The sequence below is a fragment of the Haemaphysalis longicornis genome, unplaced genomic scaffold, assembly GCF_048455015.1.
Source record: "Haemaphysalis longicornis isolate Haplotype H1 unplaced genomic scaffold, Haemaphysalis longicornis Haplotype H1 scaffold_12, whole genome shotgun sequence".
NCBI classification, from domain to species: Eukaryota; Metazoa; Arthropoda; class Arachnida; order Ixodida; family Ixodidae; genus Haemaphysalis; species Haemaphysalis longicornis.
The window spans coordinates 82496693-82515377 of NW_027526225.1; the positions used below are offsets into that span (position 1 = coordinate 82496693).

The 18685-nt window shown below is 46.9% G+C and overlaps 2 protein-coding genes across 6 annotated transcripts in view; one reads left to right on the top strand and one right to left on the bottom strand.

Moving 5' to 3' along the window:
• Nucleotides 1–17: 17 nt before the first annotated feature.
• LOC144162880 (small ribosomal subunit protein eS28) lies at nucleotides 18–8646 on the top strand. 2 transcript variants are annotated; one of them, XM_077693596.1, is made up of 4 exons: nucleotides 18–125; nucleotides 364–411; nucleotides 4299–4422; nucleotides 7677–8646. In XM_077693596.1, exons 1-3 carry the CDS (start codon nucleotides 102–104, stop codon nucleotides 4419–4421), a joined length of 195 nt encoding a protein of 64 aa, XP_077549722.1. In that variant the 5' UTR covers nucleotides 18–101; the 3' UTR covers nucleotide 4422; nucleotides 7677–8646. The 2 variants fall into 2 exon arrangements, with proteins under 2 accessions (XP_077549722.1, XP_077549721.1); XM_077693595.1 differs by having other exon boundaries at nucleotides 8575–8646.
• A 4877-nt stretch (nucleotides 8647–13523) lies between these two features.
• Nucleotides 13524–18685, bottom strand: part of Klp68d (kinesin-like protein 68D) — a 34907-nt gene continuing 29745 nt past the window's right edge. For 3 of the 4 annotated variants that reach the window (XM_077693585.1, XM_077693586.1, XM_077693587.1), the window contains exon 22: nucleotides 13524–16817. In XM_077693585.1, coding sequence (XP_077549711.1) covers nucleotides 16718–16817 — 100 coding nt within the window. In that variant the 3' untranslated portion in view covers nucleotides 13524–16717. The remainder of the gene's footprint in view (nucleotides 16818–18685) is intronic. The other variant, XM_077693588.1, reaches the window with a different exon arrangement.

The following is an 18685-nucleotide window of genomic DNA, read 5'->3' on the forward strand; positions in this document are numbered from 1 at the left end:
GGTAGGATTTTTTTCGACAAAAAAGCGCCGTCTGTTGACTGCGTCCCTGGACGCGTCTTCGGCTGAGGCTCCTTCTTTCCTTTTGCTTGCCAGCCGCCGACATGGAGAAAGTCAAGTTGGCACGTGTAAGTTGAAATGTGTTTGATATCGTTTGCCCTGGACCGCAGTACGAATAAACTAGACGCAGCTTGTTAGATAAGCAAGTTAAGCCATCTTTGGCGCGCATTGTTATTGCGAACTTGTTATTCCGCAGCCTGCTTTTCCGAGTTTGCTGTTAGGCCTAGGTGACTGCCACTGTGAGCCGGCGTGCGTGTTGTGGGCCCGCGTGCTCATCAATGTGCTTTTCTTTTCGCCGCTCGACAGGTGACCAAGGTCTTGGGCCGTACGGGATCCCAGGGACAGTGTACCCAGGTGAGTCGTTGACGCCGAGTGAACTGGCGCTCATTCGCGCGGCTGCAGCGTTGCCTCCAAGTCGAGTTGCCTGCTACAATGTGCTGCACGTTTTCGTACCTTCGGCCTTTTGGGAAGGGCTGTGCTTTTTGGTTTTTTGTCAATACGGGCTCGCAGACCTCGGCTTACAAAAGCTTGGCGTATGTTGGGCACCTTTTTTGTGCTTTGCGCTTCGCTGTGGGTTGCAGGCAAGTGAGTGAAGCTTGTAAGATCTTTTTTAAGAGTGAAGAACGGTTTTGTTAATGTTATAGCCACTTAAAACCGAGTAGAGGACGGTGGTTACGGACCTTTTAAGTTCCCCCGCAAGCACTGCATGCGTTCAGCTGTGGGCTGTTTGATGCACAGCGGGACACATGTCTTTGTTATGTAGAAGATATAAAGGATTATTCAGCTGCAGGCTCCCTCTGCAAAGCGGGCGGCCCTGACGTGGTAAGTTCGGCGTTTAGTGCACGCTAAGTAATCTGTGTGAGGAAAAATTATGGCCCTGTACGCAACTGCGGTTATGGAAATACAGGACTTGGGCAGTGACGACGAGTTCGACGCCGTTCGCACTACGGCTGCCTGTGCCGTGGTAAGGAACTGCATTGTGGGCCAGGTGTGTTCGATTTGGCCTGCACTTTCTGCATGAGTTCAGGATGAGTTCAGCGCAGGCGCCGCCACTGCAGAACCGGTCCTGCACTTTTGTCTGCTTCTGCACCGCCTCTCAGGGAAGTGCAGGGAAAGCTGTGAACTCGTCCTGCACTCTCTGCACCGTCAGTAAATCGAAGAGAAAAGTGCAGGCGCTGGGCGCTGCACTCGAAAATCGAAGGCACCTGACGGTTCCGCCTCCTGCGGTTATGGACTTTTTTTCCAGTAGCGCTCCTCCTGGCGGCCGACACGGCGAACGTTAACTGGCAGTCAAACACGCCCCCAAAAATGTAATTTTTTGGGAGCCCGTGCAAGAAATATCCTTGTCCTGCAGTCCCTCCCGCGCCCACTTGACAACCCTTACCTTTCACAATAATGTCACGGTAGCAGGCGCACACTCGCGTGACTAATCTGCAGTGGCCGAAGCACCCCTTTTTCTTCGTTGCTCCCTCTCTGGTAGCCAAGTGCTGGCAGTGTGGTCAGCCTCAAACATCTTTGCCCTTTTCCTTTGCAAGTCTTTCTTGTGTGCACGTACAAACGCACTGCGAACTGCTCGATCAGAGAAAATAAAAACGTGCAGCCCTAGGAGGCATAGCCACTCCCCAAGCAGCAAGCTGAGGGGGCCCCCTGTGTATTTCACTGTAGGGGACTGCCAAGAATGGCCGACCGGCAGTCTGTGCATGCGCAGATCACTACTGGAAAAAGGTCAATCCCTTTGCAGTCCAAACCTTTACCCACTTTCCGGCTGTTCCAGTCTGCCGTCATCATCGCTTTCGCTAAGTGCACCACTGTAGAACGCACGCGATAAGAAAGTGGCCATGGTTCTCGGCGAACAACGCGCACGCGGCAGCGCTCTGGAGTACAGAAAGCCCTGCACTCTTGTGCAAAAAAAAAAAAAAAAAAAACTTAAAAAAAGTTTACTTATCTCTTGAGCAGTGGTGCATCATGCATGCAAAGACTGCGGGCATGTCGCAGTGAGAAAAACAGCGAAATGTAACCTTGAACACCCATTCCGACAACGGACCGGTACGGCCATGTTGTGCTCTTGGGCAGGGCTTGACAGTGGGCCGCCAACGGTTAAAAGGCCAACTGCACTCGAAATTTCGACCTCTTGAAAACCCTATTTTCGTAGTCTGCTTAAAAAAAAAAAAAGCATCATGCAAAATACAACAGCTGAAATATGCTCGTGGACGCCGCAAGCGGCAGGCAAAAATCAGCGATTTTGAAACCGAAACCGACGAGAGTGCGGCCATTGTAGTGATGTTGCAGCCATCCAGTGAGCGGGAGAAAGTCTGCGCACAAGCTCTACGCGCGCATGGGTGAAGCGTGGGCAGCAGAGCTCGATTGGTTCTCCAGCGGCGTGGCTGGCCAGAGGAAGAAGCCCCCGTCGGCTGGAACGTCACAGGCGCGTCATAGCTGTTTGCACGCTCTGCCGGCAGGTGCAGCGTGGTCTGCAGCGGAGCTTTAAACGCTTCTGACTGATTAACGAGGCGTTTCACGGGGCTACCACTTGTGTCCCAGCTGATTTGGGGGAAACAAATTTGGTCGAGGTGAAATTTGAGTGCAGTTGGCCTTTAAAGAGGCTGTTGTACTTTCCCTGAGCTGCTTTTGTCCTTGTCCATGTGCGCCTTGGGTAATTTTCTTTCTCGGAACTTTGTTCTTGTGTGCAACATATTTCAGCAGACGGATGTGCCCACCAGGTACACTGTAGTCTATTACTTCTCTCACTGCACATTCAGACTCCTGGCCTACCCACTTGGGCTAACATGGCGGTGGCATTCTGTGCTACTAGTGATGCATTGACGTGGGGGTGCCCAAGCCTAGAAATGCCCGCAAGCAGAAATGGTGGTAGGGAGAGAGAGGGTGCCGTTAGGTCTCTCGGCACGATCTTAAAGGAGCAACAAAGACAGAATACAAGTTTTTATTCGAAAGATTTCGTGGCAGCAAACAATGGTGTATTCACTGAGAAATTGATCAGTTCGGTTCTCCCGCTAAAACGTGTTGTCGTGGTCTGCAGTGACATCACAGGAACCGACCACTGTGCAGCCGATTCCGAAGCCTTGTTTACCGTTAGTGGGCCTAGATGGTGCTACTGTACCATGGCAGGTCGCGGGTTCGATTCCCGGCCGCGGCGGCAGCTTTTCTGATGGAGGCGAAAAGCAAAAACGCCCGTGTGTACGAGATTTCGGCGCACGTTAAAGATCCCCAGGTGGTCGAAATTAATCCGGAGCCCTCCACTACGGCGCGCCTCATCGCCTGCGTTGCGTCGGCACGTTAAACCCCACAATCAATCAATTACTGTACCATGGCCAGCCGTTTTCTGCCTCAGGTTTGTTTTTAACCGTATTTGAACCTGGCTTGTTTTTGTTCAAGGAGAAAGTAATCGTTTCGTGAAACAGAGTGCTCGCTCGACAAATACGGTCACGTAATACACCCTTGCTTGCATCAGTCGGCAAGTATCGTCTATAACTACCCCAAAGCCCCGCAGTCCTGTGCAACTAAACCAAGCATAGTTCGCGCAGTACCAACAGCAGTGCGCATCGGTACTTCTATATTCATGTTTGCTTTCGTAACTTCCACTGTTGGTCCCACCATTCTTACTGCTTTAAAAAGAATGTGCCCTGAATTTAAGCGCAAATAGCCAGTTCGGCAAGCTTATAAGCTCTGCCCAATTTGCGTTTGCTTTTGCCGGCCTCCGCCAATCGCAGAGCTGGCTGGTATGACATCATAGGTTCTTTTGCGGGAAATGAGCAAGTGGTTCGCATGGCCTTTCCAGTTTTTACTAATTATACAGCTTATTTGAGCGAAGTTTACGTTAAAAGTGGTGTCAGCATGATTCCAACGAGGATGCCTTTTGAATGAACCAAACTTTTGTTTTTTCTTCACGGCTCCTTTAAGCTCGGCTGTAGCCGGAGGGAGCCGTCTGTGGAAGAGTGCAGGCAAGCAGGGAAATTCACCATTATGTGGTGGTGAACACGCTCAGGCAGATAGCAGGGCAAATCGGCAAGGTTGCAAAATGTGAGGGGGAAGGAATGCACCCCGTGACATTTGGACGTTCATGCTTCTGCACTCACCACCCATAGGACGTGCTTGGGTGCTTTTTGTTTTGCCAGTATGCGCAACGCAGTGAAACCGGAGCGGCCTTCGCTGGGGGCAGTGCACATGTCCTTCAGTTTCCCGACTGTTCATAAACAGAGCAACGCTGTCTTGTGTGTGTGCAGGTGCGCGTGGAGTTCCTGGACGAGTCCAACCGCTCCATCATCCGGAACGTCAAGGGCCCCGTCCGTGAGGGCGACATCCTCACCCTGCTCGAGTCTGAGAGGGAGGCCAGGAGGTTAAGATGATGTAAGCTGCTGCTGCTGCTTTACTGGGGCCCCTGAAAGGTCCCGTTCTATATCATTCTGCCCCATTGTCGTGGCAGAACAAATATGCGCGGTCTAAACACCAGCTTCGTTTGATTTGGCTGGATGATGGGTGAACTAAAGCTACAATACAGATGCCTCAAGGCATTTTCTGCACTCACAGATTGATGTCACCTGCCTATGCATATCGATTGGGTGATGCGGTTAAATTGAAATTGAGAGTTCAGCTGGGCGCAAGCTTGCGGATGGCCCGGCATAGCGGGCTTTGTGAAGGTATTTATTTTTTGCCCATCCCGCTCGTGGAAACACACCATTAGTGGAAATTGTCTTCCTTTTTTATGCCAGATGACTCTCAATCTGTCAAGCCTTGATTGTATGCTGGGGCGGGCAGCTTTTTTTTTTCTTCACTTTGGGTGAACCCCTAGGAATGTGCCAGGCAGAGTTTGCCTATGATTTTTGGTGTTTTTTGGTTCCACTTCGGGCACATGATACGAACCGTGAAACATTGACTCTGTCATCTTGCACCGCATGAAACATTTGTAAAAGTTCTCTGAAAGCTTATGCCTATGAATAGCTGAGGTGCGTGCAAGTAATTCTAATGCTCAGTCGAAAATTTGAGGGACCTTTTATATTCTAAAAGGAATGATGGTGAAAAAAATTCCTGAATGTACTTTTTGCACATGGACGCTTCCAGAGGTGCTTTCTAGAAAAAAAGAATTCTGCATTTTTTCCCTGTGGTGCTCTAGTTAGTGAAGCCACTTTTAGGTTTGAGGCCACTCACACGGGCGAGAGGAACCTCTTTGGGGGCAGACCAGCGCATAAAATTTGGCTGCGAGTTGTTCGGCCAATTTATTTTCTTTTCATTGCCGGAATAATGTATCGTGAATGCGACTCGATCATTGCTACTGAAGCCACAATAAAATCGGGTGCAGGAACTCGAGAAAGAGAAGATCGCAGGCCATCTAAGGATTATTGCTTAAAGGGAAGGTGAAGCGGTTTTAGAATTAAAAGAAAAGTTGACTAGAAGCAAGTACACATTGAATAGTTCCCGTGTACGAAATATTTTCGCAATACATGCAATAGAAGCGGCGCAATGAGCAAACAAAAATGGCCCGATGCCCCGCCCCCATCTCGCCGCGCGATGCCGGAAGACCGAAGAGCGCGGGCGAAAACCGGCTGAAAAACGTCATACCTGGACTTCTGGCCGGATCGGCCGCCTCGGCCATGCTCTTTTCGCCGTGTTTCCTTGTGAATGATACTTGTCGTTGTTGGGGTTGATAGCACTCATTTGTACAATTTTCGTGTTCAAAAAGTATTCACGAACGCCAAACGAGGCATACGTTATCATGCCGTATTCCTAAGCAGAATAATGCCACGCCGGGATGCTTGATAACATACGGAAGCGACAGCCGAGGTGGCGGTGCTTGATGACAGATAATATACTACACTACGTTAGATACTTTGTAAAACGCTCCAATGCGTTTTTCTTTTTTCTTTTTTTTTTGATGCGACAGACGTGAATGTTCACATTAGATTCTACATTTAGGAAGGATGTGGAATACTGCTGTACTTTGACCGGGGGTGTTTCGTTCCGTTCCAGAAACAAAGTCACATTTGTTCAGGAAATACTTGTTTCGTTAAACACGTCGGTTTTTTTCCCTATGGGCTTATAACAGTGTTCAAAAACCCAATTTCTGGCGAAACTAAAACAAGGGGCCAATCCTGATAGAAGTCCTCTCCCGGCTAAGAGGTTAACAGTATTCCTACAAAGTAAAAGAACCAAGACAACCAGATTACTTATTTTGCAAGTATACATGTCACGATAAGGTGATGTTTGTCTGGAATTAAAAAAACACCACTCCGAACCACCACCGTGCCATAATTTGTGTTGACTGCGGGGGCCTAATTTTTTGCCCAAGATTCCGTGTGGCTGCATATTATAACCTGGCAAGCAGTTGTTGTCACTGAACCTCAAGTGTCTTCCAGTGATAGTCGGTGATATATATAATGATGATACTAAAAAAATTAGGAGCGAAGAGTAAATATATGGCCTCTGTCCGACTAGCGCGGTAAATGCTTAAATCTAGAAATGCTGAAACAGGCCAACGATTCCTTATCACAAACGTTCGGTGCTTGTTACCTAAAGTAACGTAACTACAACGTAACTGCCTTGTTAAACTGGTCTGTTAATTATAACGAGGTGGCCGTAATATTGTAGCAGAATGCGCAACGCACAAGCGAAAATCAAGCCCTACTACAGCCAATAATGCTGAGCAGGCACTAGTATGCTGCAGTGTTTTCAGAATAAATGCATGTGAAGCAGTAAGACGCCACTCATCGAAGTGCAGCTAGCAATCGCGGAGGCGCCGTAGCGCCGCTGCCGAAATGGCGCGCGCGTGTGAGAGTGTACGGGGATGAGTAACGGGGCTGGGGTGGGCGACAACGAACAAAGGAAATGCGGAAGCAGAGTCTGCTTGTTGGTTTATGCACGTACCGGCAAGATGTGTCTCGCATATACGTTTACAACGCATGAACGCTATTTTTTCGCGCAGTGCACGTACGTGCTTTTCGCTGGTAGATTGTTTATAAAACGCCCATTAATCTTCGGCATAAATGGTTTTGTGTATAATAAGAAACAGTTAAGGCAGTACCTAATATTAACATAAGGGATAAAATCCCCCTATGCTGGTTGCCTAATTCAAAAATATTGATGGAACCCACTAGTCGACGTTACAGTCACTGCTTTGGGGTTCTCTGTCGTGTAAAGCAAATTTAAGCTCCAAGATAATTGAACCAACAGCACGGGAAATATATAAAACAAACTTCCAGTCATGTGCGAAAATTAAACTGCAAGCTAAATTGGCGCAAAGGCAACCGTGTGATCGTTCGCAATGCTTCCGACAACTCGCGCGGCCGAAGGGTGTCCTCCTTTGACGTCATGACGGGCGCAACCAATCAGGGTCGTCAAAAGACGAAAAGCGCGCGTCTTTCAAACGGGGCCGCGCTTTTTGCAAGATTAATGCCACTTGGACTCATGTACGATAAATTTCAATGTGATATTCGGAATCAGCGCGCAAGAAACTATCGAACTGTTCATCTAACTCAAATTTTTTGGAAAGCGCTTCAGCTTCCCTTTAAATATGGTTGGGACTACGGAGTAGTTCATTTGTTTTCACCACAAAAAATGAAAAATGGAACGGTTGAAAGCTTCCTAAATGTTGTCATTTTTACTTGCAGGGCGCATGAAGCTTCTTAAAAATTTTCATTTTTACTTTGCAAGGTACGTAAGTGTAAAGGCAAGTTGGCCTTATTGGTAGACCAGAGTGTCGCGAATACAAATGGGCCAGTTGCGGCAGCAGCAGTTGCTTATAAACACCGAAAATGGCAAAAGCGTAACAGTAGGTACCAACGTCCCATACGCTGTCCCGGAAAAAAACTAAGCACTGAGGCACGGACATAAAAAAATTGTATGCAAGAACTTTTGCAGGGCATGTGTCGTTGCAGAGCTTTGAAAACTGTAGAAAACTTTGTAAAATAGGAGGCCTCAGTACAGGCAGTGGGCTTTGTTTCAATTTAAATTTTGCCTAGTGGTTTTTGTATCCATATACAACAGCCAGCAGTAGAAGTTGATTATTAGCAAGATCAGCTGTGCTACTGGGGCATGCTGGCCCAAAACTTCATTGACTTCAGCTTCATTGCTGGCCAGTGTGTGTGTTTGTAATTTACACCTCCCAGGTGGCAGTGCTTACTTAGAAGTTTCTTTGTGGGGTGTTAGAAGACCCTTTCTGATGGCTTCCAATCTCTGCATCAAAAGTGGAGGCCAATGAGAACGGGCTTTCAGGAAGGTGAAGATGGTGGGTTGAAGTCAGACCCTGCCTTGCTCTGGGTGCTTGGTGATGTGGTGATCACGTCAAAGAATGTGAGACTGAAATGCAGCTAGAGCTATTCCTCAGCCGACAAGGCATCTGAGGTTGTAAAACAAAATGTGAGAGTTACAGGATAGCTAAAAAAAGGGTTTTGCAGCATTTAGTGACCTCTGAATATGGTGTTCTTAGTCACTGCTGGTAGACAGCCAGAGTCTGGTTCTGCTTGTTGTGCTGGTGGGCTGAGCAACGTTTTGCTTGTTTCCTTTCAGATTGTGGCATCGGAGGCTGGCAGGATAACCCGAGCTTGCTTGGCGTCCACAAATAAACATGCCACACCCCTAGTTTTGTCTGTTGTGCCTCCACCGCTTACGAAATGGCTGGTAAAGAAGCCGCGGTGAATTCCGATTGATGCAATGCGCTTGCTGGGCCGCGGCTCTGTGCATTTCGCCATGAGGAAACTGGAAGGCCACTTTTTGCATGTAACGAGAGTAACGACATTTGCACACAACCACGCGTTGGCCTTCTCCTCCTTTCCAGAAAAGCTATTCTCCTCCGTTCGGGCTTTTGGGTTTGCCGAATTAAAAGCACGATACATCTGCCACTTCCACCTCCTGGGAAACAGATGGGTCATTTTAGTGCACCTGTACAGCCACCCTCTCCGATTTAGTTACGACACTTCCAAGGATTTTCTGATCCATTCATATGGTAAGATGCGAACACTGCAAGCTAAGGTGTGGCAGAGAGTACTGCGTAGCATGAGCATCAGTTCCTTTCCCTTTCGGCGCTGTCTGATTAGCAGTGCTTTGTTTTTTCTCGCATCTTGCCAGAAGGGAACTGGTGCGAATGGGGTTGCGTATTGGCCCAGCTTCCTGGAATTCTGGCTTTTTGTTCTGAAACAAGCTAGACTCGCTCATTTACTTGGAATATAGTGGTTCGAGTTAGCTTAGAGAGAAGTTCACCCGTTTGAACCTCGAGAGAGAAAAACTTATTTGAAGTTCGGTTTGCGGAAGGAAAGGGGTTTGGTGTGCCTGGAAAGTACCGAAACCGGGTTTTGCAGTACAGTAAAACGTCTTTACAAGAGACACTGTTGCAAGAGACAATTGGTTACAAGAGACATTCGAATGAAAACTTCGGTTTTTCAATGATCGCCATGTTAGCAGCTTCTCATAATAGACCTTGGTTACAAGAGGCCAGTTTCCCGGGTCCCTTGAGTGTCTCGTAACGAGGATTACTGTATTCCAAGCCGCACTTGTGGACAACGTGCAGGGCAAGGCAGACCAGAGGTCTATGTGAATGTCCAGTGAAGAGGAGGCTCAGACCTCCTAGGTGAATGGAATGTGGGATGCTAAAGGTTGCTGATGTCGAAAGTGGAGAGATCGCCTGGCGTGAACAGTAGATATGCTTCTCATTGGGATAGGTGTCGCACACACGGTTTGGACTACAAGGGAGGGGAAGTGTCTGTTCCTGGCAAATGTACTTCCGTTCACACTGGGTGAGGTGAAGGTCCTTCAGTTGTTTCCTCTGCGCCTCTCAATGGGTGGCATGTTCTTTAGGGCTATAGACAAAAGGCTGGGTTTAAACTTTGAGAACATGTAATAGATTTAAAAATGTGTACGCCCAGTATGTCTTTCGGGCAGTGTTTTATGTAATAGCATCACTGGCAGCAGAAATATTGCAAGCTCAGACAAGTGAGGAAATATTTGCAAAATGTGAGGAAGGCTGCATACCGAAGGCTTGTGAATGCTCGCTGTATGAGATTGTAGCTCTGAAACCATGTCGTATCGCTCTGGGACTGTGGAGTTTTGGGGCAGAAAGTGTAGCAAGGGTGTTCCATTGCTGGTTGCTCAAACACGCGACAGGACTGCTCGATTTCATTTAGTCGAAATGCGGAAGGGCATACTTGCACAATAAAAAAAGTGGACGTTCTTTAGGCACCCACTGTTTGGCCACAAATGAAGCATGTGTTGTGATGCACTTTGTGCCTGGGTGTGAGGGATCTCTGCAATTTTGTTATTACAAGGTTTGCACAGCCCTTTGACTATCCTTGATTTTATGCAAATTCAGTGGCTCTTCGGAACTCCTTGAATACCAGTGAGCTACTCGTAATCCTTGAAAATTGCGGGGTCTTTGTACTCTTAAAGCAATGAACGATGTATTTTCATGTCACGCTGATTTTACTGCTGAGTATCAACGATAGGAGTGTGTTGAGTGAAAGGCAATGCCGGCAAGTTTCGGTTTTGAAGTGACCGTCTGCATTGTGTGCCACACCTACGTTTTTATTTTTCCAAGATGCGAGGATGAAAATGCGGGTTTCATCCTGCGTTACCAAAACTTCACAAATGTCACTGGCACCCTTATTGAGCGAAATGCACCGTATGACAGAAGATGGTGGGCATTGCAACGATGGGGGTCTGTCTTCCAAGTGCTGTCAGAAAAGTGTAAAGCAACGATACTAGGCGGCGACGGCGGGCGAGTGTTCCTGTTCTGTCGAGTTTTTCTGTGAGTGGCAAACCTGATGGAAACTACTTGTTAGCGTGAAAAAAACACCTTTCGGAATGCGACTCGTCACGAGGACTGCAGAAAACATGACTCATTGAAGCAGAGATTTTGTGGACGAAAGTTTTCACACTACTCCACCTTCAGTAGATTAATTTCTTAGCTTTCCTAGAAAGATTTTTTCCATTTTGCGATGTCGCGAGGAGCCTTACTTGGACATGACGGAGAAAGTCTGACAATTTTTGCTGACCTTTTTGACAAAACCTGCAAAACAAAAAACTGCAGGTTCATGTCAGACTGGACTGCATAAAAAACCCCCCAAAGGTTGACGTTGGTCTAGTGTTGGAACGATTGTGAACTGACCACAAGGTATTTGAGACGGACATTCATGGGTCGCAACACCTTGCGCAAAATTTTACGAAAGCAGTTGTGTCCTTTCCTGTAAGCAAGATGGTGCAGCTTTCCATGGATGGCCCCATTGTCAACTTGTGTCCCTTTCACAAGTTCCAGCAGCACAGCCTTTCAAGTTCAGTGTTTAGATATTGGTTCATGTGGGCTGCATGCAATGGGAAGGCTAGTTTATGCCTGTCTGTTCAGCTTGTTCTCTCTCTACCATCGTGCACCAGCCTGCGTTAAACATTTTGTTCAGAAACAGACTTGCTTCATTTCATATCTCACCGGTGGGTTGAGATGTTCCCTCATGGAAGAGAGCCCTGGCTATGTGGAGGGCTTGAAGCCATGCCCTGAGGTTGTAAGTGGCAATTGGTGCCAAGACATACGAAAATGGTGTTCGTCTTGAGGACCAGCTTTCACATGCAAAACAAGCAAAACAACTTGCTAATCATTCCAGAAGTTGTGCATTCTTCTCTGACTATTTTTCGAAGTAGTTCTCCCAAGACTTCATCCTTTCTTAAGCGAAAAAGTTTGAGTTTTGAGTAGTGTTGTTCCAAGGAACGACGTTCCTGGAACTACTACTTCCTTGTGGGAGGAATGCCGCCATTCCATAATGGGTCGGTGGAACTGTAATGTAACTCTTTGAGTTAATGAAGGAATGGCAGAGGGAACGGCGTTCCTTCTGTAAACATTGCATCACTAGGATTTGGCTGTTTTTGATGCCAGGTCACTCAAGCTAGTACAAAAGGCCATAGGCCACTACTGCGTTTTCCTTCCTATAATCTGCCCAATTTGCACCACCCTTCCGTGGAACATGCAAGCACCTTGCACACGTGTTCTCTACAGACAGCCGAGTCCGCAAAAGGTGCCACACAAGACTGCTCTGCTGTCTGTCAATGGACACCTGGGTCGCCAGTGTTGCGCTAACTGCGTGTAAAAACGAGGCGACAAGTTCCCAGATTAGGATGCTTGAAATATGACCGCTGCGGCCCAACAAGAGGCAAGCACTAGATCTTGCGCGCAACAGCAACTATCCCTCGCGTATTTCAGCGACAGGAACACACATTCGTTGTTTACCTGCTTCCGACCCTTACTGTCTTGGATAAACTAATTAACTTTGAGGTCATGAAGGGGCTGACGTATTGTGGCCTTGTGGCAGTTGCAGTTCTTGCTGGGATTGAAAAGAGGTAAGCGATGTCAGCATCTGGGATTGGATATGCCGCTTTTTTAGTGAATTGTTCGGGATTTCAGGGAACACCTCAAAAGAACGCGTGAGCTGCTGCCTACAGTTGCTTAATCCCAATGTTTAAGCTATCATGGATCCCAGACAATTCTATGCGAGACCAGGTGACCATTAACATAAAGACAGATCTGGTAGCGGTGACCGAATCGGCCGGCAAAGATTTTGCCACCTCGTCCGCGCCTGAAGGTTTCTTGTTTGGGCACCGAACTCCTCCAGCCGATGAACAGGATGAGCTGTCACGGTACCTTTGGTACTTGGTACCCTTGGTACCCTTGTCGCAGATGAAGTTTGAGGGGCAGAAGTACCCTTGAGCGCTTCGGTGGAACGACTCTTCAACATTGCCAACGAAGTGTTGATGAAAAAAAAAAAAACGGGTTTGCTGTCTGACTATAACATCGAAATGCAACTCTTGCCGAGTTCAAACAGGGGACTCTACTAAGTTGAGATAATGTATTCTGGACATTTTCTTTTCCCACTCGTGCTGTAATATTGAATCAGCATTCATTAAACGCCTATGTATTGTTCTTTTGTTCGTGCATGTGAGTAACTTTTATTTGCACACCTGAAGTGCAGCAGTATCTTGACTGTGCCTTTACAGACTGAAGTGGGAAGTGCCTTATGTATTGCACTTGCAGTAGACGACCATTGAAGTTGCACTTAGACATGTCTGGAGAGTGTCCGGTGCACCCTGAAAAAAATTCGTCTTGGAGCATTTCTTTGGATTCTTTTTATCTCCAGGTAATCTGCTGCTCACTGTGCTCAATCATATTTATAGTTCAATGTGAGTGTTAAATTGCTTAATTTACTTCGCCTCAGGATTATCCGACACTATATTGTAATCTAAAAAATCAAACGTAACGTCAATGTTACGACACGTTCCAGTGTTCAATGTATAACTGGAACAAATTCTTTTTGCATTAAAGGAACTTGTAATGGGAACTCGTTTCAAAATTTGGAAGGAACGAGGAACAAGCTTTAGTTCCAGTGGTAGTCAGACACGTCCTTGCGGTTGTGAAAACTTGGAAGGCAGTGCAATGTTACCCTTGAACAGAACAAGAGCTGGGGCAGACCTACTTATCTGACCCTCTTGTAGGCCGTGAGAGAAAAGAACAGAGAGCGAAAATCTTCCTCTTTGTGGCACTGTGGCCCTTGGTATTTATTTGTCAACCCATCCGAAACAGCAAGCGTACACAACTTCGCGCATTCCAAACAAAAGGTACACCCCCAAAAAAAAGGATTGGTACCAGGCTGAAGAAGCATGCGCAGTCAGCCGGTGTTAATAAATACCCATTAGTAAACGGTGTTGTATACAAAAATATCACGTGCTGCCAACCGACTAGAAACAAATACTTGCGTGTCAAAACCAACACTTGTTCTCCGACTCGAAAGAAAATGTCCAACAGTCCAGCTGCTGTTATTTTAACGCGGTGGTGCGAGTAGAAATGTCACCAACTTTGTTTAAAAAAGACAGCAAGATAGGATACAAGGCAAAAACAGTGTTGCCTTATGGGGGAAAAAAAATCAAGTGTACAAAGGTTCATAAAGGCTTCAGAACTTGCACGCAAACCAGATTGCACTGAATATAAATCTCAAATGAGCTGCACGTTTTGTTTTTTTTAAACTCCCGCTGTTGGCGTCGTTGATTACAACATGTCATACAAAGTTAAATTATATTCATTCATTTTCTTTGTGAGTGTGATAGCAGAGTATTTCTTTCACGGTAAAGAGCGCAGGCAAATGTTCAAAGTTTGCAAAGCTTGCTAAATAGCAGCATAAATTGTCATGTTTTTGGTTTTGCTGATTTGTTTTCTTGTGTAAGTCTGCACACGTGGTCATAAAACAGCGGAGGACTCTGCGTCTTTTTAGCGGCGGGGTTACAGTGGCCACAGGAAACTGGAATGCATGCTCACGGAATCCATGGTGGCAATTTGTGTTACAGTTACCCTAACTTCCTTACTTTGGACACCACCCCTTACTCCCAGTTCTCAGCTAGTGCACAGTGCCCAATTCGTGTTTCCCTTATGTTTGGGGAATCGTGTTGTTGCACTCGAGGACAACTTTCTATGTGGCAATGCAAGCAAGGCTGCACGGTGGAGCTTCTGCGGGTATACTGCTACAATGAGTAGCATGCCCCTTAACATTCACATTCATTGCGAACAGGAAATTGAAGGAGCATTTTTTTTCTTCTCTCCTTGAATACGAAATGCGGGCAGGATAACCCTAAGACAACTGCACCTGACATTTCTTGTTCAATTGACACCTGGAATTGGTTGTATTATTGGGTACTATTTCTCATGCAATTTAATTCGTCCTGCTGCACAACCTTGGCTGCATTGCCACATGAAGTTGTCTGTGAGTATGGTTCACAGCTCATTGTAAGGACGACATTGCGACCACCGCACTGGTAAAAATTATACGCACACAGAACTTGTAGCAATTGCGAGTTAGCCACGTAAATATGCATCTCTTGCCTTAAGCTGCTGTTTATCACAAATGCAGCCAAATTCCGGCAGCAAAATGATATGAGCAGGATTAAAGATATGTTATCCAATAATGCCGCGAAAGCTTGCAGATGCAAGCATTAGTATTGAGGCACAATGCTGCTGCTGCTGTTATCGCTTATTTCATATATTTTCTCTCACTTTGTAGGAGCAACTAGCATGCCCCCTAGCATGTCGCCAGCATAATTAAACAAGGAGATCGAGGAGAGGAGGCTGGAGGGGAGATGTAATAGCGATGCTTTCACTGGTTGCATACTTCGAACTACTTTTTTACACTACACATTTACAGCGGAGAGCTCTTTGACCATTGTGGGGAAACTTGCAAAGCACGGCACTTGTGGAAACGCTCGCAAAACGCGTTTCCTACAGCATCAGAAGCTTTGATCAACGTTACTGTGGAATACGAAGACGAAAGTTGATAAAATGTCACACTTTTGTGATACTGGATGGAGGCGACTATTAAGTGATGGGAGGTTGGTTAGCAGATACGGTGTGCATTGCATAATAGTGGTTGCGATTCCTTCAAGGAGTCTAAAGAGGAGTGAGCACAGCTACTTCTGTTTCGTGACATTGACTTCACAAATACACCGTTCAAATAAAAAGAAATTAAAGAAACTGATTTAAGTTTGCCATTGATGTTTCCAAGCCCCGGAATACTCTCCATTGGCTAGCTGTGGGCATAGACTACTGACTCAAAAGTGTTCGCAAACTGATAAGTAATTCTTGCAGCATTAACACGTTCATGCTTCACAAAGAAAATGCACATTACAGTGTTGAACTCCCGTACACCACCATCTCTTGAGTGCAGTTATTTTGTAAAGCGACTGCTTTCTTAGTGACTATACAATGGTAGCATGGGTAGTCTCTGGAATGTTTGCCAGCATGGATCACATTGTTCAGGGGGAACAGCCAACAACAGGGCCTTTCTGTAAACCAGCTAACTGTTGGACTGGCCCCACATTATTTGTGGCCGTCGTGACCTTTTCCACCAGCAGACGCAAGGGCCCATTTGCTGGTGAGGTAAATTAAAAGAAAATGTTGAAGGCTCCTATCAGTCACACCTTGCATTCACAAGCTTTTGAGACATTACATGCGAGCACATGAGAGACGGAAATGTCGGGAAAAACTCATGACCCGAACCTGTCCACAGAATTGTTGATTCGCTGACAGTTGAGGCGGGAGACCACCTACAAATACACACCTTTTCTTTTCCTCAGCACATGCTCTAATGAAAAGTAGAATCAAGTACCAGGTGTCATTTCCAAGTGGGAAGCAATGCCGTTGTCTTGTGTAGGCTTTCATGTGCCCCTACTAGTTTGTGACCTCTTGCAGGCTGACACATCGCAAAACTGATTATATTTATAGCAGAATGCCGTGGAAACACAGCATCAGCCCGCTGCTCTCGTAGCATCTACATCTCAGCATTTCTGTCACCCAAAAAAGCAGCCCGTTCTGTGCTTCTGCGCTTGCGTACAGCTTGTGGAGTCAAATTTTTGCTATGAATGTACAGACGGGCGGGACGTTTCATTTCGTCACACATGTCACAAACGTGCTACCTTTCTTTTCGAACTCTGTCGTCACACACATCAACTCTCTTTGTTTCAAAGGCAGCAACTTCCTCGTGAGAGGACAAAAAAGAGAAGAAGGCGAGAGCACTGCTCTCCCGCCCGCTCAGGCAGCCCTGAGCGAGCACTCGATGCAAGCAGCGACAAAAAGCAGCAGTTGCACTAGCAGCAGCGCAGTTGCCGTCCTCTGTGGATCCTGTAGGGGCTCTGACCTTCACTTGGGCACCAGTCCTCGGGACTCGGGGTAGCGGCGGTCGCCGGTCGCCTCGGCCGTGGCCTCAGGCAGGTCCTGGCGGTGACGTGCAGACTTGGACCTGCGTGAGCAGCCGTGTGAGCTGGTCCCAGCATGCCACCACCATGCCACGACAGAGGCAGTCACAATGACAGAGGCAGTTACCCTACAACAGCGTCGTCCTGTGTATTTCTTTTCTCAGTCAACATCTTTCCGCGCCCATTTTCAAGATGAAGAGGCAGTTACAACAGAGGCAGTTACCCTATGACAGGGGCAGTTACCCTACAACAGAGGCAGTTACCCTATGACAGGGACAGTTACCCTACAACAGAGGCAGTTACTACAACAGAGGCAGTTACCCCATGACAGGAACAGTTACCCCATAACAGAGGCAGTTATGACGGGGGCAGTTACCCTACGACAGGGGCAGTTACCTCGGGCCACGTAGGGGCGATGCGTAGCTTAGTGGGAGGGGGCTGTGAAACAGGGTTACGGTTCTTGCGCCGGTCTGAACTAATTAGTGGAAAACTTTCAAGGTGTGCAGCATAATAAGTGCGCCTGCGGATCTAAGCTTGCAAGCACACACAGCCCCTGGGGGGATGTTGATTTGCTCCCAGCCAAGCTTTCCTTGCCTCAAGCTGATCCCAGGTGACATACCTTTGCACCACCTGTTACAGTATTGCTGTTCAGTTAGGCTTGCCTATTGACAAGGACTTTTGTGAGACAAAGCATTTTTTAAAGTATAGTGAAACTTCACTCGAGCGAACTGCCAAGGAGGTAAGTATGCCTGTTGCAGGCCATCGCAGCAGCGCAAGCAGCCTTTGGCAATTTTGGCTAGCACTCAAAAAAGGGGAACAGCGGAACACAAACGAAACACATGAAAAAAGTGACAACAATGAGTGCTGTGTTGCGCTGTTCCCCTCTTTGTAATTACGCACCAACTCTCCCAAGCCTTCATCACCATTGTAAAGTATACATGCTGTCTGTGCAACTGTTGGCACTAATAATATCTAAAATATTACAGGTGCAGCACCGCAAAGCACAGGAACCAAAGTGCATACAACAGGCGAACACCTATGTGTTCTTTCTGCAACTTCAGAAGCTTTAATTGGGCATGCAACTGCAAGATTAATTCCAGGCATTATTTACTGGCTCTGTAAATGCCTCTTTTTACCTGTGACTCAGTCTGTTACCTAGGGAAACTCAAGAAACATGGCTGCACCTGTGCTTTTTCTATGTATAAACCCAACAAACTTGTAGAAAACCCCATTAAAATTGTGGCAATACTAGACGGGTTGCAACTTGTGAAGTCTTTCAGGCATCTGCGAATGCCCTTAACTAAATTTCAAGGCATCACAGATCGAAGCTTAAAGGGGCCATTCAGACAAAACACAAGTTTGGTTCATTTGAAAGACTGCCTAGTTAGAATCATACTCGCACCACTTTTGATGTAAACTTCGCCCAAATAAGCTTTATAATTAGGGAAAAAGGGAATGGCCATGCGAACCACTAGCTCATTCCCCGCACTAGAGCACATGATGTCATATGCACAGCTATTTGATTGACTGAGGCTGGCGAAAGGGGGGGGGGGGGACAACATCTTTATTTGCCTGTGAAAGCAAACGCAACTAGGCAGGGCTTATAAGCTTGCAGAACAAGCTATTTTCGCTCAAGTGTAATGCGTATTCATTTTATGGTAGTAAGATTGGTGGGGTAAACAATGGAAGTTACAAAAGTACACATAAACACAGAAGTACCAGTGTGTACTACTGTTGGTACTGCACACACTATGCTTGTTGCAGCTGCACAGCAGTGCGGTGCTTTGTGGTTGTCTCACACGACCCTGGCTGACTGGCCTAAGCGACATTGTCTTACATTGTCCCTGTTTGTCGAGCATACCCCATGTTTCAAGAAACGATTACTACTACCTACTGTAACAAAAACAAGCCA

Bases quoted from the DNA above. Each gene is read 5' to 3' on its own strand.
- LOC144162880 (XM_077693596.1), top strand. From the start codon at position 102: ATGGAGAAAGTCAAGTTGGCACGT. The intron at 126-363 runs GTAAGTTGAAAT...GCCGCTCGACAG, and splicing joins AGAAAGTCAAGTTGGCACGT to GTGACCAAGGTCTTGGGCCG. The intron at 412-4,298 runs GTGAGTCGTTGA...GTGTGTGTGCAG, and splicing joins CCCAGGGACAGTGTACCCAG to GTGCGCGTGGAGTTCCTGGA.